The 11,686-nt window shown below is 34.4% G+C and overlaps 2 protein-coding genes across 2 annotated transcripts in view; both read left to right on the forward strand.

Moving 5' to 3' along the window:
- The first annotated feature begins 3,279 nt into the window (after window positions 1–3,279).
- Window positions 3,280–6,241, forward strand: LOC18054372 (disease resistance protein RPM1). The gene has a single exon (XM_006452625.2). It carries the CDS (start codon window positions 3,332–3,334, stop codon window positions 6,176–6,178), a length of 2,847 nt encoding a protein of 948 aa, XP_006452688.1. The 5' UTR covers window positions 3,280–3,331; the 3' UTR covers window positions 6,179–6,241.
- A 3,380-nt stretch (window positions 6,242–9,621) lies between these two features.
- The window catches only part of LOC18054373 (disease resistance protein RPM1), a 2,556-nt gene continuing 491 nt past the window's right edge, over window positions 9,622–11,686 (forward strand). The window contains 1 exon segment of the mRNA XM_024177898.1: window positions 9,622–11,684. Within this exon segment, the coding sequence (XP_024033666.1) occupies window positions 9,644–11,684 (2,041 nt within the window). The 5' untranslated portion in view covers window positions 9,622–9,643.

An 11,686-nucleotide genomic window follows, 5' to 3' on the forward strand; every position in this document is an offset into this window, starting at 1 on the left:
TATTTGCTTTCATTTGTGTTTGTTTTAACAATTAAGAATTTCAGCAATCTGTTGGTGCGTTGCATGGTGTTGTCAATCTCCTATTTGCAAAGAACTCGATCTGTTTCCTGTTGATAGAACTAAATTTAGCTTAACAAGATCGATGAACTCATCAATGCATTCACCGCAAGGAAGATACTCCCCCGTCGGTCAATTAAGACATGCAAATTATAGTAATGCTACAATTAATATACTTTTATCAGTGTTATTATGTAATATATACTTATGTGAGTGGATGCTGCTGTGAGTTAGTGTAATCTTTGTATATCTAAGACAGTAATTTTAGAATTGTTGTAATTCTATTGTCATCATATCGTAATCAGGTTTTAATTAAAAAAAGAAAAAGAAAATTGTGTCCCAATGTGATTACCTCTGCTGTATGTTAATTTATGCGGAATGATGCATGCTTTAATTATGTTTGAGTTTTCAAAATTTTTTAATCAAACATATGCAGTTGATGAGAATTGTCCTTAGTTTTAGATTCGATAATCATAATTTCACTATATTTTCTTTTAAGATTAAATCACATAGATCTCATCTTCATATTCTTAAAAAATGTTACAAAATCTTATTTGCACCATAACTTAGTAAACCCGTTCTCTAAATCTTATTTGGACCATAACTTAGTAAACCCATTCTTAGTTAGAGAACCCGCCAGCAACCCATTCTCTTATTTATTTCGTATCCTTCCCTCACATTTTTAATTGGCTTTTGTAATTAATAAGAATATCAACCTAATATACCAAAAAGAACATTATAAGTATCATATATTAATGTAAAAAGATACATATGTTATATATATTTTTTATTTTTCTTGGTTTGTTAAGGTAAACATTATCAAACTTTTCTTTTACTAATTAAATAATTTATCTATAACTTGTCATGTATTTAACCAGTAAAATTTAAGTATTGTTAATATTTATAAGTTATATATGTCAAAATATCATATTTTAGATGTTTTAATTTCGAAAAATAAACAACTTAACACTTATATTCAGATATTGAAAAAAAAAAAATAAGCATGTTATTCAGATATATGTATTTAAACCTATTAAAACTTTTGTTAAATTTAAACCAATTCAAATTTCAGACAAAAAAAAAAAAAAACACGCTACCTAAGTCCTGTAAATAAATTAAAATACATAAATTATGTGATTTTAAAGGGCTCATTTCAGCAATTTAACTGGGTCGTGTACTGCCTTTTGTGAATTACAAGACCATGTGCGGATTGACCAAAGAAAATCATAATTTCACCATATTTTCTTTTAAGATTAAATCACATTGATCTCATCTTCATATTCTTAAAAAATGGTACAAAATCTTATTCGCACCATAACTTAGTAAACCCATTCTGAACCCGCCAGCAACCCATTTCTCTTGTTTATTTCGTATCCTTCCCTCACATTTTTTTCCTTTGCTAAAGAAACCTCCTTCCTATTTTCTTATCGTGAAGCTATTGGAACCCCTTCTTGAAAAACCTCAATTCAAATAAAATTATATTATATTAAAAAAAATTAAACGCACTTAAAATATTTTTCAATAAATTACTTATGTTCATAATCAATTTATTTTTTTCTACTCAGTCACTTCTGTTTAATCAAAATAAATTATAAAAATTTAAACTAATATATTTTTCTTTTTCTATTTCTTACTGATTAAAAATTTTTATACTGAAGCTTGCTTTCAAATTATAGTTTAATCTATGTGTAATTTTATTTAATAATTGACTTTAAAAATCCATTACTCAAAAAACTTTTTGACGTATTGTGTAGGACAACAAGATTAGAAAAGAAAAGAAGAAGAAATTAAAATAAAAATAACTGAAAAAAAGATTTTATGACGAGATTAGAGAGTTGTCAATAATCCAACTCATGTCAAAAAAATTTATTCAAGTCGATGTGGGTAGAAATGGGCTTCCAAAATAAAATATTTATTACGCTTGGGCTTTGGGTTTTGGGCAATTAAAGCTTACCAAGCCATGGTATTCTAGCGCCGAAAAAAAAAAAAAGCCATGGTATTCTTAAAAAACAATAGCGACCGTTTTTCACAAGAATTGGTCTTAGTTACTTTCTTTTCTGCACTCCTCCCTGTATTCTCTTGTTAATATTCTGTTTTTCTTCAGTTTTTATAATGAAAATGATTGTGCATCTCGTGAATGTAATCTTTTTATGTTGAATCATGCAAAAACTCGTCTCATATGTTTTTGAATAATGATATGTCCTGTAGTTAATTTTTTTATATTATAGTAATGATGTGTTATTCTTTGTGCTAATTTTATGCACCTATTACTATGGTTTTTTTCGGTACTGCCTTTTTTAAAATTTTTTTTTTCATTTAATGTCTTCCAACAAAGTTTTGCTGGGAATTTATACAAATACTGAATTAAGCTACTTTATATATATATGTTGAATATATAAAATAAAAAAAAGACTCAACCATAGGAGTTCGGAAGGAATCGTTTTCATTTTATATGATTACGCATTAATAACTTAGCCAGGACACTTTGTGTACACTGAATGCCTCAACTTTGTAAATTCAATTGATCTCGTCTTGGTTGAAGTAGATGATAGTAAATAGTATCTGAGTTTCATTTCAAATTCCAAAAACAATCCTCCATGTGAATGGTTAAGTAGAGATTCACATTGCTTTCTTTTTCTTTAGAGGAATGGCTGATCCTTTGATCATGAAATTATATCACGGCTATCACAAAAACTCGAGTAATTCTATTCATATAATCAAAATAGAGTTGAGTTCGAGCTCCTTCATTTTAACTGATTTATTATGATGCATAACCACAAATGATGAGATGGTGTTGGATATGATAATGGGAATTAGTTGTCAGCGAGAAAATTAATTTATCAAGAATACAGTTAGTCGCAGAAACTCTCCTAGTTCTTGGAAGTAATTTAAAGGAAAGGTGCATCCATTTGTTTGTGTAGCATACTGTATGGCTAGAGAGTTTCATGCTCTTGGTCTTCGCAGTTTTCTTATTTGTATGGTTTGGTTTTCTTTATTTTTTGCCGACAAATAAACAAATCAACTTGCAATAAAATAAATATTAAAATAAACTGAAAAAGCTCAAATGCCCACAAATTCCAGGTTGTTCAGTTCAAAATTAATTCTATAGTAAGTATGAAGAATAAAATATAAACAATCAACCTGCAAGTTGATAATTCTGCATTCTTAAACCAATGTTCAAACAGGGGTAAACATGTCTGCAAACATAAACAATCATCAAACAGTGTATGCAGAAGCATCGATCTGCTTTGTAAATTAGACCTGCTGGCGTGATATGGCGGAGGCTGCGGTGAACTTTGCTCTAGAGACCTTGGGTCCTTTGCTTGTCGAAGAAATCCGATTGTGGGGAGGTGTTAGAAAAGAAGTTCAAAGCATCAAAAGCGAACTGGAGAGTCTCAGATCTTTCCTCAAAGATGCGGATGCAAGGGCAGCAGTCGAAGAATTAGAAGGAGGCGGTGAGGAAAGTGTCAGAACTTGGGTGAAACAACTGAGGGATGAAGCTTATCGCATTGAAGATGTGATCGACGAGTACACACTCATGGTGGCAAAACTCCCTCATGGGAGTGGCCTCGTTGGTGTTCTCCATAGAATCAGTCGTTTCATAAAGAAGCTGAAGCTGCGGCGTGGAGTTGCTACTGAGATTCAAGATATCAAATCAGCGCTTGCTGATATAAAGCGAAGGGGAGAAAGCTATCGATTCAGATCTATTGATGAACCATCGAGCAGTGGAACCAGAAATGTTATCCCACATGACTCTCGAGTTCGTTCCTTTTTCGTTGAAGATGATGAAGTTGTGGGCATCGAATCCATTAAAGATAAATTGATTGATTTGATGGTGAACGGAAGATCTGAACGTTCAGTGGTTGCTGTGGTGGGTGAAGGAGGACTAGGCAAGACCACTCTTGCCGGGAAAACTTTTAACAATGAAGGTTTAAAAACTCACTTCAGTAGCCGGGCTTGGGTCACCGTTGGGAAAGAGTACAACAAAAATGATTTGTTGAGGACAATTCTAAAGGAGTTTCATCGTGTAACAAATGAGCCTGCTTCAGTGGAGACACACGACATGGAAGAGATGGAGCTGATCACCGCGCTGAGGGACCACCTGAAGGACAAGAGTTACATGGTTGTGTTCGACGATGTTTGGAAGATTGATTTCTGGGGAGACGTGGAGCATGCTTTACTTGATAACAAGCAAAGCAGCAGGATAATTGTCACAACACGACACATGAATGTCGCTAAGTTTTGCAAATCATCTTCCCCTGTTCATGTCCATGAGCTTGAAACTTTGCGTCCGAATGAAGCGTGGAAACTTTTTTGTAGAAAGGCGTTCGGACCAAGCTCCGGAGGCTCTTGTCCTTCAGAGTTGAGGGAGTTGTCCCAGGACATCCTTGCAAAATGTGGAGGTTTGCCTCTTGCTATTGTGGCCGTAGGTGGACTTCTTTCAACCAAGAACAGGGTTGTATCTGAATGGAAGAAATTGTTTGATAGGTTGGGCTCAATGTTAGGAAGCGATCCCCATCTAAAAGATTGCAACCGAGTTTTATCTGAAGGGTATTATGATCTTCCTCACCATCTCAAATCATGTCTTCTGTACTTTGGCTTATTTCCAGAGAGCTACAAAATTAACTGTGCTAGACTCATCCGTTTGTGGATAGCTGAGGGCTTTGTCCAGTACAGCAAACGCCCCACATCTGAACAGGTTGCAGAAGAATACTTGAATGAGCTCGTTGACAGAAGCTTGGTTCAAGTTTCAGAGAGAGATATTTCTGGACGAGCTAGAATCTGCCAAGTTCATGATCTTATGCACGAGATCATCATCAGAAAAACTGAAGAATTGGGCTTCGGTCGTCTGCTGAACGGAGAGGACTTGAGTCGCTGCAGTAAAACTCGACGCATTACTGTGCAGAGAAGTATTGATGATGGTGCTTTAGTGAGCATCAAGGACTCGAAGGTCCGTTCTGTTTTTCTATTCAATATAGATAAGCTGCCCGACTCTTTCATGAATGCAAGTATTGCCAATTTCAAGCTCATGAAAGTACTAGATCTGGAAGATGCTCCTGTAGATTACCTTCCTGAAGGAGTGGGGAACTTATTCAATTTACACTATCTGAGTTTGAGAAATACAAAAGTAAAAATAATTCCCACGTCCATTGGAAATCTTCTCAGTTTAGAAACTTTGAATATGAAAAATACTTTGGTGAGAGAACTTCCAGTAGAGATCAGGAATCTTAAAAAGTTGCGTTATCTAATGGTGTATCAGTACCATTATACCTCAGGTTCTAGTATAACAGAAGAAGCAGCAGTAGCCAAAGTACGCGGGGGTTTGGGGTCGCTAACGAATCTGCAGAAGTTGTCTATTATAGAAGCTGACTCTCAAGTGCTTAAAGAGCTTATGAAGCTAAGGCAGCTAAGAAAGTTGGGCGTTAGGCCCCAAAATGGAAATGGCAAGGATCTGTGTGCTTTGATTGCAAATTTGGAAAACCTAGAGACCTTAACAGTAGAAATGACAAGCAAAGAAGAGATGCTTGACTTGCAGTCTTTGAGTAGTCCTCCTCAATATCTGCAGCGTCTCTACTTGACGGGGAATATGAAGAAACTACCGGATTGGATTTTTAAACTTGAAAATCTAATCAGATTGGGTTTGGACTTGTCGGGATTGACTGAGGAGCCAATCAGAGTCCTTCAAGCCTTGCCTAATTTATTGGAATTTAGATTCGCAGGGACATACAACTACGAGCTTTTTCACTTTGAAGCAGGTTGGTTTCCAAAACTCCAAATATTGAATCTCCTTGACTTTGTCGCGGTGAAATCGGTTATAATAGAGAAAGGTGCGATGCCTGATATTAGAGAACTGCGGATTGGGCCTTGCCCGCTGTTGATGGAGATTCCTATTGGAATTGAACATCTTAAAAACCTTAAGCTACTTGTATTTTCTTGTATGGTTAAACAAGTGTATTACATGACAAAAGACGAGAACTGGGAGAAGGTTACTGAGCATATACCAGATGTCCTTGTCATTTTTGTGAAGGCCGGGGAAGTGTTTCATTATCGAAAAGAGGTTCTCTCATCTCTGTCTCCTGAATATGTCGAGCAAATCTGCCGAAGAAGAGGACTCAAATAGGGAGCAGTCATGCACATCTATGAAATAAGTAAACAGGTCTGCCACTCTCCTGCGTATTTGGATTATTTTCTATTTACTTTTAAGAAAAATTATTTTTCTCATTTTTAATTTGACAGACAATTTAGTTATATATAATTCAAATAAAAATTCACCAAGGAAATCCCTTTTTCCCTGTAATTTGAGTACGTTTAATAAATAAATAAACAAATGCAGTAGGTCAGTAAATCTTTTTCTAGTCAAATATATAGTTAGAATCATATAATGATTAGGTATTAATGTTAGTATAGTAATTTCCATTATATTTTTTGTTACCATGAACAGATGGAGTATATATATCTTCCTTCTAGCGAATTCATTGATGAGTTCATCAAACCTATACTGGATCAGATTGTGGCGGTAATGCTGCTATTGATATGCTTTGAGTTTCGGTAATTATTATCAGTGTTATCATGTAATAAATGCTTATGTGAGTTGTTGCTGCCGTGAGTGTGAGTGTATTCTTCTATATATCTAAGACTGAGATTATGATTTTAGAAATATTGTAGTATTGCAAGGAATCGTCATCATATAATATTTAACGTTTAATAATAAAAACTGTGTGCCAATGTGGTTACCATTGGTATGTGATTAATTTGTGTGGAATGATGCATTTGCCTTAATTGTAATCTGTAGCTTATTGTTTTCATCATAACAACTTAGCAAAAATTTGTATCACATGCATTTCCATATTGTGAAGTTTAATTTACTCTTCATTTGCATAATTGTGCTTATTATTTTACAGGAAATATGCTGACAATGCGCATTATTACGAAAATCATAGTAATTTGTGCAAATTGATTTTGATTTTGATTTTTGGACATGTTAAGCTAGACGTCTTATAGAATGTTTTGAAACTTGTTTCAAGTTAATCGGATAAGATTTCATTTAGTTATGATTTTTCAAACTTAGGTCTAAAAGCCTGGAAATTTCTGATTTCAGTGAATAACATGAATTACGAAATTATTTTTACCATAGCTAGACTTCTTCAAAAATTATGAAATTTGGATCAGTGATTTTTATATATGTCTAATATGATTCTGTATGTTTTTATGATTTTATGATAAAACAATAAATTGTTTTGTATTTTTAAACAAGTATGTTCAAAACAGAAAACTGTTTGATAGTATTGATGATGTCTGAAATGTCAATTTGTTTTGATAGATTTTAAAGGAATTAAGTTATGAAATTTTTATCAAAGAATTTTCAATATGTCAGCATATGGTCTATAAAATTTGAGATTTTTCCAATGAGAGAATAATTTATTAAAAATAGAAAACAAGGACTGTTTCGTTTTGAGGGTCGAACATTGAGGACATTTGAGGTTGAGTTTAGGAGCTATTTAAAATGAGATATTTGAGAACATTAAAGTTTATGATTGAGACTTGATTATATCTTATGAAAATTTTATTGATAATTTTAGGTCGACGATATCAGTACGCATTTGTTACATGATGATGCCAAGAAGTAAGTAAACTAGACTTCAAAACAAATCACAATAAACAGTATGTATATGTTTGACTTGTTTGAAAAGTCTATTTTTGATATTTACATATGTAGATTTATATGTTTCTGCCCATGTGTTTATGTGATGTATTGCCATGTGTTGAGCGTGATTATGTACACGGGTATATGTATGTGTGAAATTTAATTGGCATAAGCACGAAAATGCATTGAGTTTTCTATGAATGAGAAAGTGGATATTAACAAATGAAATTTCTACTTTAGTAAACCCGTTCTCTAAATCTTATTTGGACCATAACTTAGTAAACCCATTCTTAGTTAGAGAACCCGCCAGCAACCCATTCTCTTATTTAGTTCGTATCCTTCCCTCATATTTTTAATTGGCTTTTGTAATTAATAAGAATATCAACCTAATATACCAAAAAGAACATTATAAGTATCATATATTAATGTAAAAAGATACATAGGTTATATATATTTTTTATTTTTCTTGGTTTGTTAAGGTAAACATTATCAAACTTTTTTTTACTAATTAAATAATTTATCTATAACTTGTCATGTGTTTAACCAATAAAATTTAAGTATTGTTAATATTTATAAGTTATATACTTATATATGTCAAAATATCATATTTAAGATGTTTTAATTTTGAAAAATAAACAACTTAACGCTTATATTCAGATATTTTAAAAAGAAAAATAAACATTTTATTCAAATATATGTTTTTAAACCTATTAAAACTTTTGTTAAATTCAAACCAATTTAGATTTCAGACAAAAAAAAAAAAAAAACACGCTACCTAAATCCTGTAAATAAATTAAAATACATAAATTATGTGATTTTAAATGGTTCATTTCAGCAATTTACCTGGGTCGTGTACTGCCTTTTGTGAGTTACAAGACAAAAGTTTACTTTCAAATTACAGTTTAAAATATGTGTAATTTTATTTAATAATTGACTTTAAAAATCCATTACTGAAATTTTTTTTAACGTATTGTGTAGGACAACAAGATTAGAAAAGAAAAGAAGAAGAAATTAAAATAAAAATAACTAAAAAAAAAGATTTTATGACGAGATTAGAGAGTTGTCAATAGTCCCACTCATGTCAAAAAAATTTATTCAAGTCGACGTGGGCACAAATGGGCTTCCAAAATAAAATATTTCTTACGCTTGGGCTTTGGGTTTTGGGCAATTAAAGCTTACCAAGCCATGGTATTGTTCTTCAATTCTTAGAAAACAATAGCGACCGTTTTTCACCAGAATTGGTCTTTGTTACTTTCTTTTCTGCACACCTCTCTGTATTCTCTTGTTAATATTCTGTTCTTCTTCAGTTTTTATAATGAAAATGATTGTGCATCTCGTGAATGTAATCTTTTTATGTTGAATCATGCAAAAACTCTTGTCTCATATGTTTTTGAATAATGATATGTCCTGTAGTTAATTTTTTTATATTATAGTAATGATGTGTTATTCTTTGTGCTAATTTTATGCACCTATTACTATGGTTTTTTTCGGTACTGCCTTTTTAAAATTTTTTTTTTTCATTTAATGTCTTCCAACAAAGTTTTGCCGGGAATTTATACAAATACTGAATTAAGCTACTTTATATATATATGTTGAATATATAAAATAAAAAAAGACTCAACCACAGGAGTTCGGAAGGAATCGTTTTCATTTTATATGATTACGCATTAATAACTTAGCCAGGAAACTTTGTGCGCACTGATTGCCTCTAGATTGTAAATTCAATTGATCTCAAATGCCGACAAATTCCACTTTGCTTCAAAATTAACTTTATAGTAAGTATGAAGAATAAAATATAAACAATCAACTTGCAAGTTGAAAATTTTGCATTCTTAAACCAATGTTCAAACAGGGGTAAACATGTCTGCAAACGTAAGCAATGATCAAACAGTGTATGCAGAAGCATCGTTCTTCTTTGTAAATTAGACCTGCTGGCGTGATATGGCGGAGGCTGCGGTGAACTTTGCAATAGAGACCTTGGGTCCTTTGCTTGTCGAAGAAATCAGATTGTGGGGAGGTGTTAAAAAAGAAGTTCAAAGCATCAAAAGCGAACTGGAGAGTCTCAGATCTTTCCTCAAAGACGCGGATACAAGGGCAGCAGTCGAAGAATTAGAAGGAGGCGGTGAGGAAAGTGTCAGAACTTGGGTGAAACAACTGAGGGATGAAGCTTATCGCATTGAAGATGTGATCGACGAGTACACATTCATGGTGGCAAAACTCCCTCATGGGAGTGGCCTCGTTGGTGTTCTCCATAGAATAAGTCGTTCCATAAAGAAGCTGAAGCTGCGGCGTGGAGTTGCTACTGAGATTCAAGATATCAAATCAGCGCTTGCTGATATAAAGCGAAGGGGAGAAAGCTATCGATTCAGATCTATTGATGAACCATCGAGCAGTGGAACCAGAAATGTTATCCCACATGACTCTCGAGTTCGTTCCTTTTTCGTTGAAGATGATGAAGTTGTGGGCATCGAATCCATTAAACGTAAATTGATTGATTTGATGGTGAACGGAAGATCCGAACGTTCAGTGGTTGCTGTGGTGGGTGAAGGAGGACTAGGCAAGACCACTCTTGCCGGGAAAATTTTTAACAATGATGGTTTAAAAACTCACTTCAGTAGCCGGGCTTGGGTCACCGTTGGGAAAGAATACAAAAAAAATGATTTGTTGAGGACAATTCTAAATGAGGTTCATCGTGTAACAAACGAGCCTGCTTCAGTGGAGACACACGACATGGAAGAGATGGAGCTGATCACCGCGCTGAGGGACCACCTGAAGGACAAGAGTTACATTGTTGTGTTCGACGATGTTTGGAAGATTGATTTCTGGGGAGACGTGGAGGATGCTTTACTTGATAACAAGAAAAGCAGCAGGATAATTGTCACAACACGGCGCATGAATGTCGCTAAGTTTTGCAAATCATCTTCCCCTGTTCATGTCCATGAGCTTGAAACTTTGCGTCCGAATGAAGCGTGGAAACTTTTTTGTAGAAAGGCGTTCGGACCAAGCTCCGGAGGCTCTTGTCCTTCAGAGTTGAGGGAGTTGTCCCAGGACATCCTTGCAAAATGTGGAGGTTTGCCTCTTGCTATTGTGGCCGTAGGTGGACTTCTTTCAACCAAGAACAGGGTTGTATCTGAATGGAAGAAATTGTTTGATAGGTTGGGCTCAATGTTAGGAAGCGATCCCCATCTAAAAGATTGCAACCGAGTTTTATCTGAAGGGTATTATGATCTTCCTCACCATCTCAAATAATGTCTTCTGTACTTTGGCTTATTTCCAGAGAGCTGCAAAATCAACTGTGCTAGACTCATCCGTTTGTGGATTGCTGAGGGCTTTTTCCAGTACAGCAAACGCCCCACATCTGAACAAGTTGCAGAAGAATACTTGAATGAGCTCGTTGACAGAAGCTTGGTTCAAGTTTCAGAGAGAGATATTTCTGGACGAGCTAGAATCTGCCAAGTTCATGATCTTATGCACGAGATCATCATCAGAAAAACTGAAGAATTGGGCTTCGGTCGTGTGCTGAACGGAGAGGCCTTGAGTCGCTGCAGTAAAACTCGACGCATTACTATGCAGAGAAGCATTGATGATGGTGCTTTAGTGAGCATCAAGGACTCGAAGGTCCGTTCTGTTTTTCATTTCAATATAGACAAGCTGCCCGACTCTTTCATGAATGCAAGTATTGCCAATTTCAAGCTCATGAAAGTACTAGATCTGGAAGATGCTCCTGTAGATTACCTTCCTGAAGGAGTGGGAAACTTATTCAATTTGCACTACTTGAGTTTGAAAAATACAAAAGTAAAAATAATTCCCAAGTCCATTGGAAATCTTCTCGGTTTAGAAACTTTGGATCTGAAAAATACTTTGGTGAGAGAACTTCCAGTAGAGATCAGGAATCTTAAAAGGTTGCGTTATCTAATGGTGTATCAGTACAATTTTACCGCAGGTGTTGCAATAGAAGAAGCAGCAGCGAAATTACCCGAGGGC

The sequence above is a fragment of the Citrus clementina genome, unplaced genomic scaffold, assembly GCF_000493195.1.
Source record: "Citrus clementina cultivar Clemenules unplaced genomic scaffold, Citrus_clementina_v1.0 scaffold_1, whole genome shotgun sequence".
Classification (NCBI taxonomy): Eukaryota; Viridiplantae; Streptophyta; class Magnoliopsida; order Sapindales; family Rutaceae; genus Citrus; species Citrus x clementina.